Consider the following 27,360-nt stretch of genomic DNA (forward strand, 5'->3'; position numbering starts at 1 on the left):
AGTTACCTTAGTTGCTCTATGCTTGTCAAATACAGAGTGAAAAGACTCCGAAATAAAATGCAAATAAGTTCTGGTTGTTAAAAACAACACACAATAGATGTGACAACTACCGATATTAATGGCAGTGCATATTCTTTGTTTTGAGAAGTACAGAATGCGTTATAGATCAAGGATAACAGGGGAGCATTGTTTAATAGAATAACAGAAAGCCACTGCATTGGGTTTCGAATTACTTAAATTCAAACCAGGAAGCCAGGGGAAAAGAAATATGAAGGTTTAAACTTATGTTTGAAGTCAGAATAAAGTTAAAGATGCAGATGAATATTTGTTAATGACATTTCTCCGTGACACATGTTAAGTAAAAATATTCATGACGCCAGCGAGTCAAGTATTTTCCTGTGCTAGAGGATGTCGCAATTTAATAACAGCCGCTAGCTACGGAGAAATTTGTCATGCTTCCATGACTCATATAGTTATTTCTCTGAAGCAACGGTGCTTCCCGTTCTTGAACAAGCTTTTGTCCTCTATCTCGCTTTAGCATATTCAGAGCGCAGTGCGTTCGAAACAAAATCTTATCACATGACGAAATGCCCTGAAGAAATACGTAAGCAAAGTGTGTTTGCATCGCGTGCTTTCCCGCTCTGAGCAACAAAATAGTTACGGCTCGTTAATTAGCGCAGAAAACGGATATCTATATATAGGGCTCTTCCTTTTTAAAAGCCTTTTCTTTACTTCACTGACGTGACATCCGGGAAAGTTCATTGCACGCTTTGTCTCCCGGATGCGACCATATGTTTTGGCCCCGTGGCGGGAAGGACAATTGAAAATGTGCATTTTATAAAGACTCTCGAAATATACGCGTCGCACGGCTTGTGTGATGTGTGGCGCTAGGAAACACAACCAAGCGATAGTACGGCTAGTCAAAACAACGTCAGCGAGAAAATTTCAGTCAGGATTTAAAACTCACCGAATGGATTTCAACTCTCATGACTCTCTTGGGAGATTTGATGTACATCCCGGCGGATATACGCTCAAGGAGACGAGGAGAACCTAAGGAACTTTCGTTTATCTTGAGGGGGTAGGTATTGTAGATAAACTTTATTTCCTGTATTTTAAATCCATCGGGCTGGCGTTGTGTACGATTTGAAATATCGAGGAGTGTTTTGAGAGAGCGACCCTGAGAAATTGCGACTCTCTCGGCGGACAGGTGACTCTCCTGGGCTGACTAGAGAACCGTACTTGAAATTTGTAATATTGTGTTCAAAGGAAATAGCGCTCTCGATCAGTACGAAAGTTCCGGTGGCGAGCATTCGAGAGCGTCTCTCTGAGGAACTATCGAGCCGCAAAGCGAAACAATTTAACCGAATTCAGTTATAGTTCGAACATTTTCCTCAATGACCTATACTATCAGGTTTTTTTTGCATGTACAATGAAGGCAATATCGTTGTGATGATCCAAAGAATATGAATCCATAATCAGGAACTATACACCAAAACCGACAAGCGCTCAATCATTAGGCGCTGTACTGGGTATTATTTTATCGTGACACCTTGAATTTTAGAACATGACATTTCCTTGTATGAGAAATAATTTCACGTGATTTATGACAGGGACTGATTTGTAAGAGCCCATGATTTTGGATATGCACTAACAGCTGAGCACAAAGAGAACAAAAACAAAACTCGCGCTACTTTTTCGTTATTGTTCTTGCTCTCATTGTATAAGTTAGGATAGCTGTATTTGTTTTCTCGCATGTTCTGTCCTCTGCTGTTTATTTTTCAGGTTGCCATGTATGCTTTGTGTAGTGGTTGTCCCTCATTTCGCAAAACGAGTTTTCATTTGTAAATTGAAGCGTCAGTTCGGGCTTCGTTGTGATCGAGAGTTTACAATGATTAACGCTAAGAAGAAGGGAAGTTGAATTTGATTTCCATTTCACGGGTGATGACGTCCGTATATGTTGTTAACTCCTTTCAAAGGATAATGTGTTGATGGAGTGAGATAACGTTGGCATATGCCTTTTCAGCTACTGGCGTAAAGTCAAATTAAATTCAAAGGAAATTATAGTCGGTAAGGGCTATCTATAAACTAAGCTTTACGATACCACATTTATGGACTTGCTTTCGCCTTGCGGAACTCGGTTGTTTTGCAATTAAATTCTTTTCAGTATGACGCATATATTAGTATTTAACTTCCCCATTAATGGCTTTGAAATATTTTATTATTATTATTATTATTATTTTTTTTTTTTTTTGCAGCAGACGTCATTAGGAATATTTGTTGTTGAAATAAGGAAACCAACTGTTGTGCCAGTAGGAGCAAAAATTTTCCTTTAACTGCGTTTTCAGCTTCGATCCGTTTCTAGTAAATTGAAGAAAAACAATCTTGCCACAAGTTGGCAAAAGCTTGAATTTATCAGACTTAAATATTCAAAAAATGACCTAGTCAGTATGAGTACTGAGTATTTCTTATTCCTTACATAGCTCGCAATAACATAATCTCTGAAAAGCCGAAAAGATAGTAGATTTTCACGTAAGGGAACATAAAAAGCTTCAGAGTGATTATTTGAGATTGCTTTGTCCACCAATTATATGAGAGAATTACCCAAAATATCTTGTAAGTACCCACCGTGCACAGCGTTAATTAGAGAACACAGTTGGAAATTTGAATTTCAAACATGAATTCTCCACGAAGTCTGATATTTTATATAATGTTACATGGAGATGCGAATGCGATTTTACTCTTGAGATATCATTTATAAAATTCGAAAAGATAATCCTTTATGTTTCGTTTTCTTCCGTTCGTCCGATGGTTTTAAGCTTTAGAATTCGAACTTTTCACAATACGTTAATTTTGAAAAAGAGCTTTCTTGCCTGTTATAAATAATTAAGGACATTCAAACAAGTTTTATAGCAATGGTTGCTATAACAGGGTCGAGTAGCAAGTTAACGGCAACACTGAATCTCTATGGTTACGCTGGTTTGTATACGGTCTTCTTTTATGGTCTCTAACAACACTTAGTTTGACAAGTTTTTGAGACAAAGTTGCGGGTGTCATTTTTAATTTGAGCTGAAGTAAGCGGCATGAGCAAGTTACGTACATGCACTACCTTCAAGAGAAGTTCGGTGTAGTGCAATAACATTTTGTCTTGATCTGACTCAAACTAGAACGGAACTCGATTAATAGCAGTAACATGTGTACTGCATCGCAAAAATCCTCGTAATGTTTACTTTACCGATCGTGAAGTCTAGCTTCTCGAGAGAGTCCGTCCTTTACATAGAGATCAAGAGGTGCGACACAAAGTATGCCAACCTTCGCTGCAAGATAAAAAAGAAAAGCCAGTAGACATACATAAGGAACTGACATGACTGTAGTTATTCAGATCACTGCGCACGTCGTCAAATTACCGAGGTCCTTGAGGATTAAAAGCTGGTTGGATTTTGCCGTAAGGAACAAAATATTGAAGTTACCTTTTAGAAAATATGGCTTGATCATCTATGTTATGATACGCCACTGATAACGTAGATCATTTTTCCTACTTCATGGAGTGTCGGTTACACTTTGATCTGGCTCTGCACCGAAATAAAAGCTCTTCAAAGTTACTACTGCGCCTTACAGATAGCTTCTTTCCCGCGCATTTTCAGTCCTGGATTTCAATTCAATAGTATTATTTGCTTATCAGTAGCGGTGTCGCCTTTATGGATATATAATCTGACTTCATAGCAGACTAAAGATCCGAAATTTCAAGATAACATGTCAGGTTTGTCTTTAGATCAGCCGGCTCGCGTTTTAGCGTCCGCCGCGTATTCATGAAATTTCGCTAAACAAGGGGAAAAAAATCTCTTTCACCTTCATGTAGAGTAAGCCATCGTGATGTGAATATTTTCAGTGATTTTATGTTTGAAATTCTCCTCGATTCATTCCGCGACAGATCGAACAACACAGGAGCAAACGCATTACCTCCCCGGGAGGGGGGGGGGGGGACTCCCATTTGAAAAGGTCGGAGATGCTTGTCGTCAGTGTTCAGGGGTATAAATCAAGGATTCTGGTCTCACTTAGGGTGTTGTTGACGAAACGACAGTATTTTTAGTGGCAAAGTATCTTTTAGGGTGCGTTCGAGGAAATAATAATGAAAAGCGCTCTTGTTTGACTTGTTTCCTATTTTAGGCTCGATTTCCGCCAGTCTCTCGAATCCGGTCTACTTGCTCGGGCTCCTTTCTTGAATAGCGGTTGGTAGTCAAGCCTATTTCGTTTTAAGTAGTAACTTTAGGGTTCAAATAAAGTTCAAGCAGCGCCCAGATTGATCTCTGGTAGGGGTTTAATTCAAATTTTCTGGCGAGCATCCGGACTTATTCAGTCCCCACCCGATGGGGGGGGGCGGGAGAGAGAGGGGGTGGGGGGCATTCTCATTTCAATTCAGCAATCACTCCTTAGAAACGCACGCAAGGCACACTACACGATCATTGAAGCAAGAAACAATATCAACGAGTTTTGAGAGAAATTGCGTACCTTTTCTTGTATCAGTAGAGTTTTTTAGCTGTTAACTGATAAATATTGGAAGCGTCTAGGGACGCCACCGAGTTCTCCTGATTCCTGTTCGTCCACAGGCAGCGCACGTGAACCGTTGTACCTAATCGAAAGGTTCAGTAAACTTCCCAGATGAAATGACTGCTCGTTTAACTGCCGGAAAAAAAAATGTATATATCACGACATATAATGCAATTTAAAATGCATCGAGTGAAACAGTTGCATAGCCTGTGTGCTCCCTTATTACATCTTACTTCTTGTAGTGTATTAGGACAGTTTTCGTACCGACAAGTGCATGTACATCCGGGAATCATGTGAGTGTGTGTGAGAGGGAAAACAGCGAGCGAACGTGTGTTAAGTTGCTCTTATTAAAATGATGTGTTCTAGCCTTTGTGTACACTTCTCTTTTACACCAAGGCTTTCAAATGAAATTTATCTCGCAAAAAGAGCTTGCCGGTATAAAGCAACTATAGTAAAGAACTGAACTCCCTCACAATACAACAGTAGCATTTATTATTTCATAATTAGCTATATGCAAGGTCTGACATCACATGAAATATAAAATAACACTCTAGCTAAGTCTCTTGGGAAGAAAATGTTCCAGTAAGCGTTTAACGTACCTTGTGGTACGAAATTTTTGCAGGAGTTTAATTTTGCTGATCAGCGATTTTTATATTTTGCGGGAACTGATTTTTGTGACTGTGAAAGCCTGATTTGTCTTGCTGGTCATTAATTTTTGTAATTTTCGTGAGGTCGCGTTTAATTGAAATTGCAATATTTGACTATATCAAACTACATTCAATCGACCTGTGAAACAACATGAAGAGATCGAAATAGATGTAAAACGCGGTGAGCAGTGTACCAATCTATTACAACTGACATCTTGCCGCCCTATATTTGGATGATTACTTAGGCGACTCAGGATCAGTACTAGAAAACTATGTTACCACTTGATGCATATCCCTCGAGTTTTATTTCTGCAGATCGAAACAGAAGTTTTAAATAAATGACACCAAGATTCTTCATGTGATGTTTGTATGTATAATTTAGCCACTGAATGGAGTAAATTACCCGGGACTAGAGCCGGAAGAGAGCGGACCGGGACCGCCTGCTTAGCAGCCTCTAGTTATCCTCTCGCGCGCACAGCCCGCTGGGAGAATTGTACTTCATCTAAATTTTGTTGTTTTGGGAACTTGTGTCGTGAGTCAATATCGGGAATTGAGTCAAGGTTTTTTACCGTTAATCGTCATCTAATCCATTGACTTGAGGCATAAAGCAATTAGCGCCTACGTAGGAATAGATTCTGGTGAAAATAACAATGAAGGAACGGATTTGGTGAGGATGGGAGAGGTGGTTTCGTTGCAAATTTTGTTGTCATGGACGTACTGTGTTCTTCAACTCCACACGGAGTGGAATTTTGCATCTCACATACAATGCAGAGATGACTAATAGGGCCTATCCTCTTGAAATGTGAGTTTTCTTTGTTTCTGTTGGAGTATTTTTAAAACGCATAACTTGTGAGTGTACGACAAGTTGCTTGTCATCGAATTGAACGTCGTTTGGATATGAAATCTCAGGAAATCTGTATTCTCCAGTCACGAATTGATTTGTTGAGACTCGTCATATTATTTCACGACATAGAGGTTACTAAATGTTTCAGGAAAGTTTTGCAATTGCAAATCAAACAACGTAGAAAATGTGTGGGTTAAATATGAAATCAGACACTCGCCTCTTTATGAGGAGATTCGCTTCAACTACATGTACATTGTACAGTGTATACTACATAACCTTACATTAACTTACATGTCATTTGCTTCACTGTCGAGAGATGCAGAGCTACATTAATACTACATGTAGCTTACATCTTTCAGTAATGCAGCAAATTAAATGATTAATTTTTCGGTAATGCATGACAAAATATTTATCATGGAAAAGAAAGGTAAATAATCCCAGTAATACAACATTTTAATTTCATAGTTTGGCACCATCAAATCATCTTTTGAAAGCTGTATAGCAAAGTTTAGAATTGAAGCTAGCAATTTAGTTCTGGAATGAAATCTTAGTTTTGTGATATGCATGTTGATACTTTGCCCAATCTGTTGAGTTTGATTACACTGTGGGTTCAGTTAAAGTTAACATATGCATTCAGAGGCGCCTTGCATCCAAGCGATGTAGCACCTCAGCTTTAAACTGTAGATAAACCCCTGTAAGAAATTAAAGCTTATAGAGCTGGCTATCAAACCGGGGTGCATTTAAAACACGCATTGGTGAAATGATGAAGTTGCACTATGGTTAGCCTCGGTAAATAGCGCTCTGGTTAGCCTAAATATCACTGATGTGAAGGTGGCTAGCTCTCAATAATTGTATGGGTTAAGTGTATCCCATATTGTTTAAATGAAATTTTGTTATTTCCCCATTTAGTGTTTTTAAAACACACCTATCAAACTAACCAAGAATTTTGAAATAAAATTAATTGTTGAATTTTTCATCACGTCTAAATGTACATGTCTGAATCACATTTTGAAAGCAGCTATTCAAAGTGAATTTTGTTTTTTTTGTTAGTTTACATGTAATTTGTTTCTCAGTTTCTGGGCCCTTGAAGGTGCTAAAAAACCATGTCTGCGTTTTGCCATATTCAATTGCAGTAAAAAGTTACAACATTTGTGAAAAAATATCTCGAAATAAAAAATTTGCAGACATGCTTTTGTTGTTTTTGTGTTAAACTAGCTGCTTTCCAGATTTGAGGGCAAATGAACAAATTCCCTTGGACTTATAGCTTTCAAAAGGTGATTCAGACATTTGTTGTTAGAGGTTGTGAAAAATTTGACAATTCATTGTATTCAGAAATTCTTTAGATAATGTGATAGCCAACTCTACAAGGTTTAATTTGATATAGGGGTTTAGGTATCTACAGTTTAAACCTGACGTGTTATATCCCTTGGACGCAAGACACCTCTGAAGGTATATGGTGCCTTTAAAAGTCAGTTTGATTTGAATCAACGGACTCCATCAGGTGATTTAGCTGAAAATAGTAATGGGCAAACTATTTGGTGAATTAAGAAGCAGCTGAACAAATGTTTAGGCTTAAAGTGTTGTTAAGTACAGAAATGTCAGAAGACTTGTTAAAGGAGAATAATGGTTACTTGTAACACGTACATGTATATTGTGGTTTTAGGTTTAGTTTTGGTTTCAACTTTGACGCTAGAGAAGAGCGTCACTTTAGAATTAAATGTGTAATGTAGATTTCAGTTTTGTTTACTTGTGTCAACCTGTCAGCAGGCAATGGGTGACAATTTTGCCACCCATTCTTTTCCTTCTCTTATCCTGCCTGCTACATGTACATGCCAGAGATTGGACAGGGCTGTTGTTTGTGATATACCCATACACCCATGTAGGCTGTAATAGCCAGTCTGTAGTTTCAAGTGCTGGACTGGACTCATAACAGCATGTCTTCATTTATTGAAATACTGTGTAAGAAGATTATTTGCTTTATCTTTAGTCGTGGAATTGCTCACAATAGTGTGGATGCTCTCCACCCTCTCCCGGAGAGGCCAGAGGAATCATTGCCCCTGTCCTATATTGAGACAGTCCGGAATGGTAACTTCACTAGCTTCATGCCTGATACAAGTGGACGGTCATCACCCACAACTGATCACACCCCCAGCATAGTAAATAGCCTCTGTGAATCAAACACATGGTCTACAAACACTGGAAACCTCACTGGACGTAGCAGTGTGTACTCCTGGGGGAATGAAGATGTTAGTACAAAACACTATCATTTTAAAAACATAATTATATTTTTTTAATTCTGATGGTTAGTGCTGTACATGTATGGTCACCTTGTGGTATTCTTCATTCCTTTCGAAGTACATTTTTTATACTCTCTACGTCATTGACATGTAGATATTACTGTGAATTTGCCAAAATAAGCAAATTCCTTTGCTGAAAGTTGATGGCTGGCAGGGTTGTCATTAACAGTTGTAAACACCGGTAACACCTGTAATGGCTAAATATGCATGATGGGCCCTTGATGGTACAGGTAACCCTGCCAGTTGTTGATACACTTCACCCACAAAGTTTTGTAATGGTTGTGAATATCAAGGTGACAGTTAATGCATGGCAGTGCAGCCTGGTTCACCAAAATTTTTGTCCTTTTTTATTTTTGATCCGTATCATCCAAGCAGTAGTGCTACTGCGTGGTTGTCCAAAGTTTTGAAGGTGGCTTTTAGTTTATTGTTGGAGCACTTAACAGAGAAAAGTACTTGTTTTCTTTCTGAAAAAAATCTTAATTTATACTGTACATGTAGGTTCTTTCCAATTACAGTGCAAAGTTGTTCATTTTTACTGACAACTATTGTTTCTCTTATGGCTCTAGGAGTTTGATAGGCAGGCCTCAGCAACAGTGAAACGCATGTTTGATGAGATTGATGGAATGCTCTTTGAAGGACAACATTTCAATGGTTGGTGACAGTTGTAATTTGCATTCATGGTAATTAAAGACAAGGATTATGGTAGTGATATATACATATAATATTAATTATCATACATTGAACTCACTATCTCATTTCTGATTGGCCAGAAGCATACAGTGAATTTTTGAAATTGGCACCTGTGACGTCATCTAGCTGCAGATTATACAATAACCATGTCAAGGACACTCAAGGTCACTGGTAATCATGTCATGTATGATGCGATGCATGATTTCTAAGGATAATCATGTCAAGTTTGCATGCTTTGTGCTTGCCGTCAGCAAAGAAGCAAAAATATGACTTCCATTTTTTTTTTTCGTTCAATTTGTAATAAAAAAAATTACTAGATTTGGTTTTTGTGATGTCCAGAATAATCAAGGTCTCGGTAAGGGTTATCAGCCTCAGACTTCGGCTCCAGTTGATAACCCCTACGGTGACCTTGATTATTCTGGATATCACAAAAACCTCATTCAATTATTGTTTAGTATTTCAAGGTATCTGAAACATTAAAAAAAAAAAAAAACAGATTCTAGACACACTTAAATGTTTCTGGTACAATCTTTCAGTTGCTGCAGATACTCTGCAGTGTTCATGCAACTGTACTTGTTTATTGATTAATAAATGTACACTGTACTTATTAGATGTTGATAATGATAATCATGAATTAGATTTTAATTAAATGCTAAAACAAACTGAGGGAAAAACAGCCTTTTATTAATTATTGCAAACCAAACCTACATTTGTGTAGTTATGTAGTGACTGTCCAACCTGCAATGCATCCTTTTCTATGAAAGTTTCATTCAGAGCCTTCTGTTGTTGTCAGTGATTAATTAATTAATTAGGACAGGCGACTGAGTGGAGTCCAATTCGGTCTGTAATCATACCAGTGATTAACAAAATCGGACAACCGTGAAGCAGGAGTCCAATTTGTTAATCACGAGTATGATTACAGACTGAATTGGACGACACGATGTCCTGTTACCAATTAATCAAAACTGTGACAAAATTCAAGAAATGAACAAACTATTGATTGATCGCTGAACGATTAAACATCGTTATGAATGAAGAAAAACACAGCAGTTTACTCAACAAATTGCACCGCAACAGCGCACGCAAAATGACGCGTACTGTCCAATTACAAGCACGACGCGTACACTGTTCAGTTAATGCTCAAATCGGGCTGCTGATAGCCAATCACGTTCGAGAATTTTGTTATAGTTTTGATTAACATTTTAACATACTTTGCATGAGCATGTACATAATTTGTACAGGTATTAATACCTATCAAATAGAGAGTCATAATTTTCTGCTTCTTTCATTCCAAGAAAGAGATATTTACATTACTGCAGTCCATGAGACAGTGTACACACATCAAGTAATGATTTTTCTGTCTTGATTTGTCCATCAGGTAGCCCTCAACTGTTGTCTGAGTGTGAAGAGTGGTTTCAACGATTTCCACATTTGCGGTAAGTGTCCACATGATTCTGTGTTTCTTTAAAATGTATTCTGCATTGGGCAGAGTTGCATGGCACTGGAGCCCAATACAAAGTATAGATTTTCTTTCTATTGTTTAAAAATGATTACCAGGTACCAACTGAATTCAGTACTGCAAGGTCAATTTCAAATGTTGTAACCAATCATAGGCCAGAACAGCTAGTGCATGTAAGACATCACTTTGTTATCACTTGCATTACTTTGTTATAACGTCATCTTTCTCAAGTGCAAAAAACAAACAAACAAACAAACAAACAAACAAGAGGATTGCAAGCCGACAAACCTCAGTGTACATGTGCATAATGACAGATTAGGCTTGAATTATTATTTTATACTTTCCCTCAGTTCACAGATGTACAAGTATACCAGTTGTTGTTTTTCCATCTTGTAAACTCTTGTAATCTCTTGCTTTGTAGAATCTGTGGTTATCAACTACTTAGTTCTAAGGATGATGGTACTCAGCTAATACCATTTCCTGCTGGTGACACAAGGATATTCAGTCAGAGGCCACAGACTTCTGTGCTTGAGGATGTTGAGGAATTTGGGGCTTTTGATTCACAAGGGTGTGTGAACTAGTGTCAATGTACATATATGTAGCTATAGAGCAAGGATTGAACAGAACGCAAAAGAAGTTTAGTGTGAAACGCACTTTTAATTACTTTTTTTCCCAAATTTTTAATTTTAGCTTCGTGATATAACATACTGCTTTTGTAAAAGCAACAGCATACACATAAAGCTTCTAACTTATGTTATTCTCAACACCTGTTGTCTCAGTGCTTGCCTAGAAAAAAGCTGTGGAGGGGAATGTACCGGTATTTCAAATTAATTTTGCATTCATGAGCATTGCAGCATTCAAGGAGGAGGGGAGGCACTGATCTAAGGATTCTTGTTACAGTGGCATATGATGTATATTATGTTTATCAATATATGTTAGTTCAAATGTTACTGACATGCATGTACATATATTTTATCATATTTTGTCAATCTTTTAATATCAAATATTTTTGTAGTTTGTTCATTGAAGGATTTCATGTTGATCCTTTGTTGGAGCCTCCAGAATCGTACATGAATGGTGAGAGTTGTTCAGCAGTTCATGCTGCTTTTATTTACAGCTTATAAATATATGCATATTTTTGGCATCCAAGTACTCCAAGTTCAGATACATTATCATTAGCATATTTCAGTGACGTACTTATAAATTGGCAACTCACAGTCTTGTTGGCTGCTTAGGCCTGAATGATACATACAGGAAAAAGCCCTTGGAGCAACTACACACAGTTTTCCACAATTTCACTTTTGAGAAAAATATGATTTGGACATACCCATTTGTGAGAACAATAAAAGTACTATATAATACATGTGCATGTACATGTATTTGCTGTTTTTTTTTTTTTTTAAATTTGTGTGGGTGGGAAATGTATTAAATTCAATAGATAAAAGTTCATGAACTTTTGTGAACTTTGACAGTGCATTTGCAAAGGTACCATGCAGTGTATGGGAGGTGCGGTGGCCTCATGCTTAGTGTGCTCGTCTCCGGATCGAGCGGTCCGGGTTCGAGCCCTGGCCGGGGACATGGTGTTGTGTTCTTGGGCAAGACACTTTACTCTCACAGTGCCTCTCTCCACCCAGGTGTATAAATGGGTACCGGCGAACTTAATACTGGGGGTAATCCTGCAATGGACTAACATCCCATCCAGGGGGGAGTAGAAATACTCCTAGTTGCTTCATGCTACAGAACCGGGATAAGCTCCAGCCTGATGGGCCACTTGGCTGCATGCAGACTTTACCTTTTTACCTTTACCATGCAGTGTATAAAATATTGTGCATTAATTCACAAATACATACAGTACATGTACAGATTGCTACCATTTACTTGTACATGTGTAAGTTCTTTTAATTTTTTTTGTAATCCGATCGTTCTATGATTTTTCTTTACTGAATTTTCAGTGGCCTCTGTCCACCTTCGTCCTGTAGTGTAAGTTGATTAAAAGTTATGTAATAAATTACTGACAGTGTTTGTTATTATTTTGGGGGTAGATGAAATGAATGACTACTATACAGAGTTTGAAGAGGAGGTCCTGGAAGAAGATGGAGAAGTAGTGGAGTATTTTGGTTATGATCAACCTGCTGTGTAGGTTTTGATTTGAACTCTTCTTTTGTATCTAGAACTATCTAGACAGTTTGTTTGAACTCTTCTTTTGTATCTAGATGGAATCAAATGTTGTTAGTTCTCTTAGAGCTTTTTCACCCAGTATAGTTGGTTTTCTAAGGTTTTTATTGTCTGTTTAACTTAGAGAACTAGTCTGAAATAGTACTGACAGTGTGTGAAGACCAAAAGAAGGAAACTGCACGCAGACTGGATGAGCCAATGTATCTCACATTGTTTTGTAGGGAGGAAGAGGGGACAGAGCCCAGCAAAGATGTAAAGTATCGTCGCCAGCAGAGACGAGGCTACCCTCCTGTGACACCAAATGCGTGTGCAAAAGATGCTGTGGTCAGTCAGTTGTTTGACCAGGCCTGGGGAGAGGTATGTACATGTACATGTATGAAACTTATTTTTATATCCTGCGGTGCACATGAAAATCACTTGTACATGTTTCTCCTTTTGTATCTTTTTGTTTTAAATTCCTTACAGTACCGGTATATATATTACTTCAAGGATATTACACTTCCAGCCAAAGATATATATGAATTTTATTTTGAGCGGTGAAATATTGTTTTAAATGCAAGAAAATACAATTCATATCTTCAAGCTACCATTTAATGTTCTTATTGTTATATAGACAAATTGATTGTTTGCATAAACAACCATTAAGAAGTGGGAAATGACATCACCATTATCGTCACTATTGAGGATACATAGAATATACGCCACTCGGGTCCTGGATGGAGTTTCCTATTGATTTCTCAAGGGGTGTATTTTCCAGTAAAACATTCCTCTACATGGCAGTGTTAAGTGGAATTTGTTTTCTTAACTTTTTTGGCTGTAATTCTCTTTTCTCATTATTCACTAAGTACTGTAACTGAAACATAGAAATTTGTAATCACACTTTTATAAAAATAAATAAATGAATGTAAACATAGCATATTCAAGGTGCAATTTATTGATCAGAAGTTTGCATGTATAGTGAAAACAAGATTCTTCTTGCTAAATCACTTCAGTGTATTAATTTAAAAACGGTAAACATTTTACACCATGTTAGGCGTTTTATTCAAATGTTCTTAATATTTAACCATGAATTAAATTTTGTTTAAGCTTTTAAAATGGCTTTTATTGTTTCAGGTGGTGTTATGGCTAAGAGACTTGTTAAGTCGTTACTCACAGAAATTATTAAGAGGTACATTTTCATTTCAACTGGTCAAAAAATGTCAGTGGTAAAAATTCTCTCCTGATGTTAATATTTTATAACACATAATATGCTACGTGCATATTTCAGATAATTAAAATTGTTATGCATTGTACCTTTTGTAGCTATCTTGACTCTGAGAGTGTAAATGTAATTCCAGATATGTCATAAAGAATGTGACTGCTTAATTTACTAGCAGAATTTTGTTTTGAGTTTTGAATTTACAACTACAAAGACAGAAAAAAAAGTTCAAGAGAATATTTGAAAATGCAGGAAAAAAAGACAAGTACAGAGAAACCACACAAGTAGCTTAGAAAGTGTAACAAGAATATCTGAAGGAGAATAATGTGTGGAAAAAACAGAGAAAGGCAAACACTGAAAAAAGTCTGTAAAGCATGGTATTGTAATAATAATGGTAATCACTGTCAGCTTGCATCCATGGGGGACAAGCACTGGGCAAGGAAATGACAAATACATGTTAGAATGTACATGTTGATGTCTGTTTGTGTAGAAGTCAAAATAGCCGTATACTGTTTTCCTGCAGAAAGCTATATATTGTACATGTAAAATGTACCAATTACAGTTTGTAAAAAAAAGATAAAAGACACGATGTTGGCAAGAGTAAGCTGAATTTTGTCAGAGGTTTCATTAACATTTCCAGCAGGAGGGTGACTGGTTTTCACAGGCAGGCAAAACTTTTTGAACTGAACTTCTTTACAAGGAAAACTTTCCTCTAGATGTTCAAACCAGGCAGGCAAAATCGTCCTCACTGCTGGTCAATTTGCCCTGTACCCGGCCTTAATGAAACCCCTGTTTTGTTAGTGTATTTTTCACTTATTGTGTATTTGACAGAGAACATTGTTTATTTTAGACAAGCCCCAGTTCCTTGCAGATGTGGTGGTGTCATCTGACAGAGCTATTGAGACCCCTTTCCGACCATTTTCCCAAAGTGTCCTGTCTAGAAATATTTTTTCATCTCAGGTAATTTTGAGTAAATTGCCCATTGAATAAAAAGTTTATGTTAGTGGCATACAGTAAATACGCAGCAGCATCTAACTAACAATGACACTGTGAGATCAAGTTTTCTATGAGTGAAGCGAAGCCTAGCCTTGTTAACTGTCACTCATAAAAAAAAATTCTAAAGGATTATAGCACAAAACGTACAGTTTTGTGCATATTTAAGCCTAAAATTAAGAATCATTTTTAGTTTCAAGAGCAGCACACAAACAATCGTTGTCTCAGCGAATAGAACACGTTGAGAGAACCAATTAAATTCACGAATTTTGAAAAGAACACAGCTATGTGGCTACTAATACAGTGTAGTAATAATACCAATTAGATTATGAGCTTGAGTTTTCTATGAGGAGACAGCTGATGAGATGCCAAAGCCCAGTTTGGGTATCACCTCATGAATAGAAACAGAGAGAGCAATTGTTTGTTTGCTCGCGATTGTTTATTGTTTGTTTGTTCGTGATTGTTTATTGTTCGTTTGTTTGTGATTGTTTATTGTTCGCAATTGTTTATTTGATTTTTGTATTAGAGCTCCAGCTTAATTTCCTTCAAATGGTATTTTCCTATTATTCCTCTACATGTATTGTAGAATTGAATGTTTCACATTTTGTAATTGAGGGGCTGAATGTTTATTTGAAACATGTACCTGTGTACTTGCCGTTATCAGTCTAGTAAAATAAATTGACGTTCTGAAGTCCCTTTATTAATTGTTAATGGCCAATTTTCTTCTTTTAGCCTTGTCGGGAATTGAATTATCCAGTAACATTTCTAAATCTTACTCCAAAACGCCCAAGAAAAGAGAAAACAGCGCTATTTTCGAGTCAACTTCCAGCTACTGCACTCTAATGGCTGATTACAGGATTTGCATAAGTACACTAGTAGAATTAAACCAATAATTAGTAGACATGATAAGCAACGTTTTCTTTTTCTGCAGACAAGACTGAAGCCATTTCCTAGTTACCCTCGCGTGGATCCAAATAGTTTACAAAGTGCGATGAAAGTCCAAACAGCTCGTTTAAACCCAAGACCCCCAACTGCATCTACCTCTCAGTAAGTATAATTGCATTAATTGCAGTTAGCATGTACAATTTAAGACAACTACCTTGTGCACTGTATTGTTTAATTGTTATCAAGGCACACATGTTGAATAGTTATAATGTCAACTTACTGTACATAGAGTAAACATGTAAGTAAAGAGTATAGACCAATATCACAAGTCATCTGTGCACCTGTAACATGAAATCAATCATTGCTTGTATCTCTGATCTGATATTTTGTATTAAAATCTTCTGTATTCTTTCTTGTAGTGCACTTGATAGTAGAGACTCAGAGACACCCTTTCCTCAGGTTTGTGTTGGCGTAACTTTTTTTTATACATGTTTGAGTCACATATATACAATAACTGATGTTGACACTTTTTTTGCATCATGTAAGCTGTGATCAAGTTATCACACACATACATGAAAAAATCAACATACAGATTTATTGCCAAGATTGAAGTATTATTCCTCTCGTAGTTTTTTACCAACTTAAAGCAACCATTAATATACTTTTTTTGTGTGTCAATTCATTACATATATTTGGTAAAGCCACGTTGAGTCTGACACCATGAGTCTTTGTTATAGAGACATCAAAGGAAGTCGACAATCAGTACGGATATGAGTGACTCTAGCAAATTTTAAACCTGTATTTTGTTTCTCTTTTTATCCTTCAGCCTCGCCCGCTTTCTAGTAGTACAGTCCATTCACAATTTTCACGAGTGATTGGTGGGCACACTTCAGACCCATTCATGTTCAAGAAACCCCAACCAGGCAGGAAAAACAGGTATGCGCGTGGGATTCATTTGGCAATGTTAGAAGAAACGAACTTGCACGTTCATTTGCTGTGTTTGTATAGACAGCGTTACATGGCTGTACAGTTCCAGTGCCACTATAACTTGTTTAAATGCCTGCCTTTTCAGGAACTTACCGAGTTTACAACGCTCCAATCACTTAGAAAGCGGTAAACCTAAAACACCTAGTGTACAGGTAGGCACAAACTGTTGAAGCTTTACAGTTTTAGCAATGTTTGTTTAGAATCAAAGCATGCATATACTTTTCTATGTATCGAACGTTCTTTGCGGCTCCTTCAGTTTCTGATCTCGTCGATCAATTCTCATTTATATCTTTACACATTTGTAAGAGTACATCTGCTACAATCTGTTTTAAACGACGATCTGATTAATGAAATCGGAAAATGTTTGATTGTGAACAAGACAGTTCTAATAGTCCAGCTGTTAGGGGACAAAATTGTTCGTTTTTTGATAAAAGCATCAAACTTGGCAGGGTTACTAACCTCTATAAGACAAATATTTCCTGATATGGAGCCATGCCAAATTTGCTTCCAGAACCATGGAATGCGCATGTCAAAAATATGGCGTACAAGGCCCTTACATGGAAACGAGGCTGATGCGAAATGCCGATTATTTTGGCGTTGTGGGACTACTATGCCTTGTGTCTTGCCTTTTTTAATACAATAACAAATTAACCAGTGCCTTAGTCTTAAATTATGTCAAGTGACAGTCACGTGACCATTGTTTTCAATTACCAGCAAAGCAATAGGCACTGATGAAATCATTATCATTTTTTACGTGTCAATTTTATCATTTGCAATGTAGATTCTATTATCTAGGGTAGGAAATTCAAACCTTAAATGTATGTTTGGGATGTGCCAAAAACGTAATATCAGAATTATGCATGAAATCGACGCTGAGATACAGAGTCAATTTATATATTAGGTTTCATTGAAATTATTTTCTTGAGTTACTTGCTACTGTGATTGAGACACCTTCTGTTTCGAATTTGAGACTTTCAAATATGCCGGAATAGATCAGGTATGTTACAATAAACACTTGCTGAACTTTTTGGTCTGAAGGAAACCTTTTGAAAAACAGCTGTCATTGGCTATAACGTTCCTATGCCTGCTTTTAAAAGCACTAACTGAAAAAAGGTTCTTTTAGTTGCAATTTCCACCACAATTGCACAAACAGGTACAGTCAAGATTAGGCTTTAAGCATATGTTAATTTTGTAATAACTTACAACAATATTCTACTTATAAACCTGATTTTCGTGAATGCCGTGTGTTTCTCTAATGTTACAGGGTAAGCTGTTGCAAAGGGTTGCGGTGCTGTAACTAAAACTCTTTTCCATGTAGTTAGTTCTCGGAAAGGGAACAACAAGTTAACCGAGTCCCTCAGAGCATAATTTGATTCATTTCGCATTACAAATTTAGAAGTGAGATATTCGGGAACCAGACCGTTTAAAGACTTGAAAACCATTAATTAGAGCTTTCTGAATTTGGGGTTGAAATTGCAAGTCTTTCCAGCTGAGTTTGTGAAACAAGGAATCGACATCAGCGTCATAGGCCGATGAAGTTATCACTCGTGCAGCGCAGTTTTGTGGTTTTTGTACCTTATTAGATAATTTTTTGCCACAATTACCCCAGACTAGGCTACAGTAATCAAAGTGAGGTTGAACTAGTGAGTTGGATGTGCTGAGTAGGGTAGATTGAGGCACAAATGGCTAAACTCGCTTTATGGCTCCAGTTTCAGTTCTAAGCGAACTTTTTACGCAGTTTATCAAGTGGGAATGCTACGTTAGATTTTCATTGATATATACTCCAAGTGATTTCACAGAGGAAACTTGTTCAATCGGACCATTATCAATGGAGAGTTCGAGTGTATCATATAGAGTACTTAATCTTTCCCTGGAGCCGGTCAACATAAAGTCCGTTTTGTAGCGTTCAAGGTAAGTTTGTTAGACACAAGCCATTTGCTTAGCTTTTCAAGGTCGTGAGATAGACTAGACTGAATCAGATGCAAATCGGAACCAGCATAAGCAATGTGGGTGTCATCAGCATACAGGTACGCTAAACGATAGACAGCTGGGCAAATCGTTAATACAAATTAGAAATAAAAGAGGACCAAGGATGGTTCCTTGTGGCACACCACATTTAAGAGTGGTGAAGTTAGAGAGACAGCCATTAACGAAGTACCGTTGTGTGCGATTAGTCAAATACGATTTAAACCAATCAAGAGTTTTCAAATGAGATCCACACCGAAATTACTTATATCCCGTTAAGCCAGACTTAAGGATGGTCGTACGAAAATTTTACAACATTGATTTTTTTTTTTCTGGGACTTTTACCACTGTAGGATGATGAGTTAGTTATGTCAAAAATGTAAAAAAAAAAAAATGGGGGGTCACCGACTTCATTTTGGAGAGAACATGCCCGAAAGAACACCCTAAATCTGAAAAAATTGGGTTTTGTTAGCGAATAAGGCCACAGTGTCTGTAAACCCAAAAATATTGCAAGTGGATCTTTCAAATGAAATGTTCTCTGCCAAATATTGTTTACGTGGACCTATTAAGTGAATTTAGTTATCTGGCGAGGTTCCTTGAAGAACAAGTTCGCATTTAGCGACCATAGTTTCACGCGCCTTGCAGCCGCAAGATGGTAGGATCCAATGTTCCATGGACAGAAATCTTGAAATTTTTTTAACTTCCCCCATTGATTTTTTGTTCAGTTTCGGACGATGTGGAGATAATGGTAAATAAAATCTGTTTCTGGAAAGAAAAGTAGGGGTCACCGAACGTCTAAGATCGTTAAATCCAGGCAAAGCTACAGCAATGGCCATCTGTCCTATCATTGCCTATTTTATTACTTAGCGTGCGCTCTCATGCATGACGTGGCTTGTGAATTTACGTGCACAGTAAGGATGCGCAGAAACAATTAGTGTGAACGTCCTTAAGGTGGCTCCCTAGAGTATTTACGAACACCCTTCCTATGGAGCGCAAGTTAGAAAAGGAAACTTAGTTAATTTCTCTTAAAGTTTTCCCTGTAGAGATTTACCACTATGGGTACTGTTAAAGTAAGGCTTATTTTTTGGTTGTCAATTTTTGGATTAAGGCCGTTACCATGGCAACATCTCATCTAATGACAGGCAGATATATTCCTCATTTTGGCCCTAAACTCCTCAAGATTTATACTCTCCTTCGGTGAAATGTTTTCATACTTTGCACAGAAATAGGGTATTTTACAGGAATTGCATGTGGTTACAACTGAGGCAAATTTTTTTTATAAAAAGAAAAAACCTCACCGAAGGAAACGCAAGAAAATTCCCCGTAAGTTTTGCTTTTTGTGCTCATGCTGACGTCCTTTGAGCGCGCGCAGATTACTTGAGCTTTCGTCCTACGCACGCGTGCAATCGTAAAACTATAAGGAGCCACCTTAAGGTCATTCCACTGAAATAGAACCGGCACTGAGATTTTTGTCAAACTTTGCCTATTGACTGTTTATATTGTAGGAACTTAAATTTGGAAATAAAAATGAGGGGTCCCCATGTTCGTTTAGGAGCAACAGCACCTTGTTTATACCATATAAATCCTTACAATAGCACCATGATTGTAGTCACGATTGCTTGCTAAAATCACGTCTCCGACGATTGTTTCTTGCTCAACACTGAGAATTGGCCTATATTTATTTTACATAGAGAAATTTATTACTCAATTCAACACAACAGAAAAAAATGATAGGACACCGTACTCGTTTTCGAGAAAATGACGATTTACCTCTATGGCGAGGTCCAGCCGCGAAGAAAAAGTCGCCATTTTTTAATGCGCGCGCGCTAACCACGCGTGAAATTATGCGGAGTAGGGATGCGCAGTGCAATACTGGGGAATGACCTTAAGCAGATCACCTCAATAGCCAACATAGATCCATGCTTTGTCTAAGCCTCGATTTAATGCAGAGCCCCAATATGACACTGTTTCCAAGTTTGAATCTCTGATGACTCTATATGTAATGTTCAAAATGATTACTTGATTTTATTTGCGAGGAAAAACGAGAAAGAAGGAGAGAAATAAAAATTATTATTCGTATTAATGCAATATTAGGTATTATTTTATTGTTTATTGAAATGATGGTCACGTGACCAATCACGTGACAAATTTTTAGACTCCCAGATACTTAATAAGTTGCTTTTATATTAAAAAGCAAGAAATCTAGGTAAAGAACTCCGGAGAAGGCTTAGAAATAAGCATTTTAACTCGGCCTCGTTCCCACGTAAAGGCTTAATATGTCATTTCTTGACATGCGCGTAGCATTGTTGTGGGTGTAAATTTGGGATGGCTCCATATCAGAAAATTTTTACCTTATAGAGGTTAGTAATCCTGGGAAGTTTCATGCTTTTATCACAGAATGAACAATTTTGGTTATTTTTGGCTCTTAACAGCAGGACTATGAGTGTTCATTAGCAGTCATTGCCATTTATAAAGTAACCTCTTTGCGCAGACTGTATAAGAAAGCTAAAACATAATTGAATTTTATACTAATGGTATCTTGTGTTCTTGCATTACATGATGACTTTTGTCATGTATCGGTTGCTATTGTAAACTATGCAAGAGTACATAACAGGTTTTTTTTTTTTTTCTGCCAATAGGATGACGTTATGAGAGATATCGTTCAAGGAAAAAAATTGTGAGTAGACTTAATTATTTTCATGTGGTTTATTACTTGACGTAAGGTGCAAATGTAGTCATAATTCTTAAGCAGTCGTAAAATGTCATTGGAAAGCCAAAGGAACTGTTTTGAAACAAAAAAGTTACGAGTTATAAGTGATAGCTAGTGCCTACTGAACGTCTTCATCATACGAAGAGAAGACCTTGCAAAATACTGCTTTGAATGTTAAACGAACAATGTCTAACTTTTGCTAGATTTACCGAGAAGGAGAGACTTTCGTCTCCGCCTCAAGCGCATCCTAACTCGCCAACACCAAACCTGTAAGTACGGAGTGATTCAATCGTATTTATAGCTTATACACATGTGTTGTGTGGGTGGTGTTATTGCATGGTCAGTGAAAAAAAGTAAACGTTTGATGAATGAGGCGAGTGGGCTGCATAGCAACTGATTGCCATGTAGTGCACGAGAGAAAAAAAAAGTCATTATACGAGAAGCCAGAACATGGAAGGAGTCGGCCGCTGTTACTTTTTACATTAGGGTGTAACGATTCGTATTCCTTGCGATTCGATTCAATTTCGATTATTGCCTTTCGATTTCGATTATTTCATTTCGATTATGCAAAATATTAATGCTTTTTTAATTCTTACAACATGATACACAATGTAAGCAACATACAACCCTAAATCCTCTATTTTAGGATACAATGACAGTGTCGCGCATGGTTTGCCTTATTTGGAAATTCTCAAGGGGTGTTAGAAGGGCAGTATTTTTACCACGCAACACAAAATGGCGCACGAACTGCAAACGTCTTTACTCGTCAATTAAAAACGCATATTTTTAAAGAGTTCTAGATTCTGATTTCACAATATAACAACTCACTGAGGGCACTCTGAGAAAGGTATGCAAAAAATCGAGCCAAAATCGAAACGTGGAATCAAAGAATCGTGGATCGAACCGAACAGTCATAATCGTGATTAATCGAGAATTCGACTAATCGTTACACCACTATTTTACATTAAGTGCAATGAGCTAGATTTGAAGTTCTGTTTATCGAGTCCTGAAATTCTAAAGGAACGTTATCTTCTGGTTCTGAGATGCGGTGAAGACTTCATGCATAGCCGTTCCTAGAATTACGAAAGCCGTTTTCTTTGCCTAAGCTCGTGTTCTCTTTCTTGATTTTCCAGGGGAAGAATCGTACTTCCTCCTATAGACGGGTCTCCACACAGAGAGACACCAGTCCATCCAAATGGAGGTAGAAACAGTGCGGTAAGAAAACGAGTTTGTAAAGTTAGTTGGTAATAGTTTGTAAATTAGATTGTAACAAGCACCATCTGTTTCTTTTGTATTTTGTAATTTATTTTAATGTAATGCGGTACTATGTTGTATGTTGTTATACTAGTAAAGATAATTAAAACAACAAAAGAAAACAACTTATGTTTTATTCCTTATTCGGAATTTGTTTACAGAAACAAGTTTCATTCCGGTCTTCAAGCGCATCAAGTGCGGCAACGAACGATTCTAGGTAAGTACATTTTAAAACTACACGTCATTCAGATGTGCATGCTTCTGTAACAGGAAACAAGGAAGTAGCACTCGCTCGGGGAGTTCATGCTTTTTATCCATGACCTGGTCAATTACATTATCATCTTTTGGGAAAGTATGTTGTTATCAATATCAATTCTAAGGAGCAATCTGCCAAAACCATTGTCTGCTATCTCATTTTATACTGTCGATAAGAAAACCTCCCTCCATTCTGACACCCCATCCGTGGTTATGGTGGCCAAGTTATTGTGTCCTTTGTAGTGATGGTTATTTTTAATAAACTTTTATTGTTGTTTAAGTGTTATTTATTGTATTGTTTAAGTGTTTCAACTACATTTTGCAAATGTATCAATTTTAATTATTCTTTGCTTTTATTATAGAAGGTGTAACCCCTTCTAGTAGAGGGTTGACCCTCTGCTATATACCCATTTTTCCGACACATCAACAAATTTATTATAACACGTTTGTTGAGTAGTTTGATTTGTCTTACCTTTCCTTTCTATATGCACTTGTGTAATTATTTTACAGGAAACCTTTGAAAGATAGATCACCGTATTTTACAGAGCCAAGACCATATACATCAGCTGAAACGCCTTCACTGAAAGTAAGCCTCTCAGCGTTCACTATTTTAAGTGAGATTTCGTGGTGAAGTTTATCAAGGGTTGTTTTCATATTAAAGGAGAATTGCGGAATAGTTATTTGTAGTATTTGATAATCAGCGGTGGGAAAACTTAACGCATTGTCATCCACACTGGAAATTGTAATTTCGAGATGAAGCAAGCTCCTAACGAGGTTGAGCGGTTGATTCTAAATTGGATCACAGAGAGAAACGCGTGGACTTGACCTTGTGACAGCTGACTGTAAAGGAGCAAGCAAAAAAACAAACTGTCGGGCGGTCGGGCAGTCAGTCAATCAATAACCAATCGAACCAATCTGACACTTTGTGTATTGGCTGGCTGACATCTTGCCCTCCAGCGAGTTAGTTATCTTTTGAGTTGAGGCAGGTTTCTTCGTCCAATTCGCCGTCAACGGTATTTTGTAGAATGATGCTCACAGAATGACGGTCGGTAACACTGAACAAACGAACGTAAGACTGGAACTACTTGATGCATCAGCCAATCTGAATGAAACTCACGCTTCTCTCCTTTGCTGCAGAATGATCTAGCAACTCGGCGCTCGTCAACCCCCATGGGGACCCATAGAGTAGGACTGTACTCTCGAGACCGTCAAACCAGACATCCACAGAGCCCCCTGATGACGGGGATCACTGGTGTAAGTATGTCAATTAGCAGTCATCCTGCAACCGAGGCTAACGCGTCATCGCTTACCTCATCGTACAGTCATCAGTATGATGGACGAGGAATCTCGCCCGTTAGCGACGAGGAATACGAAGGCTTGAAAAGTGAGTGCACTAATCTTAATTTCTAGTGGTATTGTACATGTACAGCAACTTTGGCTATTCCTTAAACGAGTAGATCGCAGTCTATATGTCATGCAGGTGTCCGTATTATTGACTGAGGTAAAGGTAACAATGTTTTAATTTTTATTTTTCCTGGATCAAAATGTTATGAAGGTGTCCGTAGTTAGGAGATGTCCGTAAGGAAAAGTGGGACTGTATAGCAAGAATCAAGGATAAAGATTTTGTTCAGCCACTCTAATGCCCTTGTATCTCTCTGTGTTGTTTCGCCAGGTCCTGGGCCTTCAAATCAGCATTCTCAGAAAAGAAGCAAATTAGTACCGAGTATTAGGTAGCATATAACCAAATCGGAGAAAATATATATCGAGGACAATTTGATATTCATCACCAGTATTTAATTGTTCCGTTTGTTACGAAGATGTACAGATTGTTGATCGTAATATATTTTGTACAGAAATAATTACTCCATAGAAACATTTCTAACTTTCTAAATGAACTAGGAACAGAAGGCTTCAGAAGAGGTTTCTTCGGGAGCCCATTGCTCCTTTACAAGCGAGGGAATGGTTGTGGGAGCTACTGCATTACTCCTTTATCAAATCAGTTTTAGTCTACCCTTGTTACACATTCGTCTCTGTTGCAATGTTGCAAGCTGCAAGCTGCAAGCTGATGTTGAGGTTCTCTTTGATATTTCCAACTTTAAGCACAGCACAACAACAAAAACCACAACAATGCATGTTTTCCGTTTAACACACACAATTCACATGGTCACCGTTGTCACAGTTCATGATAACTAGGAAGATATCGTATTTATCAACTATAGATATTTGCGAAGTATCGTAGTTTTGCAATTTTTGCAATTACTTCGTTTTTGCTCTATATACATGTACGTTGCAAGGTAAATCACAAAATCTGTCTTTACTTTGAGCTATCTACATTAGCCTGTTCTTCGCGTATTTTCGTCCTTCAGTATTTCACAACTCCCTGTGCCTGTATTTCTCATCGCAGAATCATGCAGTTGCATTGCCAAGCAACATAACGTGAATTTTATAGTCGTGGCCTTTGCATTGTTTCGAGTGAATCAGATTGAGAACTCTCAAAGTGTAATATAGAGCAGTGATAAACCTTTGCAACGAAACAACGCACTTGCTGCGACCAAGGAATTTCTAGAAAAGATTCAAGTAATTGTGAATCGTTTTACGTTTGCACACGCGAAGCCAAAGATACCAAGAAGCCACTGTGCAGAGCAATACGTGTCCTGAATTGTACATTTATATTACGGACGTTCCTGTAATAAGCTCCTTTTCAGATCTTGACCAATCGGGAAATTGCTCAAGGTATAATGTATTGGTTCTAGGGTATGATATTTATAGAATAATGTATTTATGGAAAGAACTCCATTTCTTATCAAAAACGACAATTTGAAATTTAGTTCATCTTGATCGATATAACCGAGGCTGATTAATTCCGCTGTCAGTCCAGATACTGCTTGAGCATTTATGGCTTATTGCTCAGTGGTAGATATTTTTGTATTTTTTTCATGTAAATAATAATATTATTAAAAAATGATGCTAGGTTTGTATACCATAGTCAATTGCTAGCGCTTTTCAAAGGGTTGTTTACCTTGTTATCCTCCCATCTTCTCATATTTGAGATTAATCGAAATTAGTTCAATTAATTAAATCGTTACAGTTTGTAGTCCTTATGTCGTGACAAAATGAGCGCTGTTATGACAAAGTACCTCACTGTATTCTCTGTACTAGAATTCAAAGCAAATGTGTTACCGTTAAATTAATGTACTCGTTAACCAATGAAGTAACTTCACCGTACAAAGTGTCAGGAAATGCGCAGTGTAGTTGCCAATAACAGCCAAGCGAAAGAGATTCAACACTTCCTAGTCGATCTTAGTACACTACAGTATTTAGCTGTTTTAAGCCAACTTCTTTCAGAATTTAGCTGTTTTAAGCGCGCGCTCTGTATTTTCCTCGCTTAACGGCAACCCGAGTTTCTACTCTGTCGACGTAGCTTCATGTAGCGTATCCAAGACAGGGCACTTCAAACTGCAAGTTTCTTACCACTGTCCTTTCTAGTTTCTACCAACAAATTAAATTGCCCACCCTCTCATGCTATGAGATGTTTACACTGAAGTCTACTTGGTTGTACCGAGTTGACTATTCGCTTGAAAAAAATTGGCTTTTGACCAAAACATTGGCGAAAATCGCAGACTTGCCTAGTCTGAACCTCGGTGAGGTGAAAGCAATTGCTATTAATCATTTTAATATGATGCATTTCACGACAAACGAAAGATACGTTGACTGTAACACTAACAAATAAGGGGGAATTTTAAACATGAACCTAGAGGATTAATTAAATTAATTTTAGGAAAATGATTTTATTGCAGTGAAACCGTTTCCTTGAAGTAATTGGCCCATTTTTTAGCTTGGGCGGTTTCTTGCCTCATTTCAGACCATGTGATGATACTCTTGAGAATTCTTGCTTTCAAATTTTTAAATGGTCGCTGTATCTTGGATGGATAAATGAACAATTCTCAAGAGAATGCCACGGGTTTGTAATGGGAAAACAAATCGCCCAAGCTAAAGAGGTTCATTCATTGGACAGGTTGCTTATGCTATAGCATGAAGTTAATTTATTGTACTGAATTTATTTTAGTGCTTTTATGTTGTCATTATTTATGTGCATTCTAAGTTATTGCTTTCTTACCTTCCTCTGTCAAATATACCATGCTCGTGTTTTCTTGGTGGGACCGTGGCCCCGTCCACACTATGCCGGAGAAATCTGAAAACGCAGCACTAATCCGTCACGAAAACGGAGCTTTTCGAAAACGCTCTTCAAACCGGAGGAATTTGAAAACGATGGCGTCACAATAATCATGTGAATTCCCTGCCAGAGTTTTGTTTTTGTTTTTGTTTTTGTTTTTTTGTTTTTTGTTTTTTTTGTTTGTGTGTGTATGTGTGTGTGTGTGTGTGGTTTTTTTTTTTTTGAACACAAATCCAAATTGGCCAGTGATTGCTGCGTTTTTAGATTCCTCTGGCGTAGTGT

General features: G+C 37.5%; 1 protein-coding gene across 2 annotated transcripts; it reads left to right on the forward strand.

The window, feature by feature from the left end:
• The first annotated feature begins 592 nt into the window (after positions 1-592).
• LOC145478943 (protein FAM149B1-like) lies at positions 593-25,879 on the forward strand. 2 transcript variants are annotated; one of them, XM_081457144.1, is made up of 21 exons: positions 593-1,078; positions 8,024-8,282; positions 8,900-8,984; positions 10,402-10,459; positions 10,904-11,050; positions 11,498-11,559; positions 12,525-12,618; positions 12,879-13,014; positions 13,771-13,825; positions 14,706-14,815; positions 15,780-15,895; positions 16,153-16,192; positions 16,560-16,669; positions 16,806-16,872; positions 21,325-21,362; positions 21,599-21,664; positions 22,529-22,610; positions 22,811-22,866; positions 23,415-23,490; positions 24,042-24,288; positions 24,577-25,879. In XM_081457144.1, the coding sequence occupies exons 1-21, from the start codon at positions 987-989 to the stop codon at positions 24,636-24,638; spliced, it is 2,058 nt and encodes a 685-aa protein (XP_081313270.1). In that variant the 5' UTR covers positions 593-986; the 3' UTR covers positions 24,639-25,879. The 2 variants fall into 2 exon arrangements, with proteins under 2 accessions (XP_081313270.1, XP_081313271.1); XM_081457145.1 differs by having other exon boundaries at positions 991-5,994.
• The last annotated feature ends 1,481 nt before the right edge of the window (positions 25,880-27,360 follow it).

This window comes from Orbicella franksi, chromosome 2 (genome assembly GCF_964199315.1).
Source record: "Orbicella franksi chromosome 2, jaOrbFran1.1, whole genome shotgun sequence".
Lineage (NCBI taxonomy): Eukaryota > Metazoa > Cnidaria > Anthozoa > Scleractinia > Merulinidae > Orbicella > Orbicella franksi.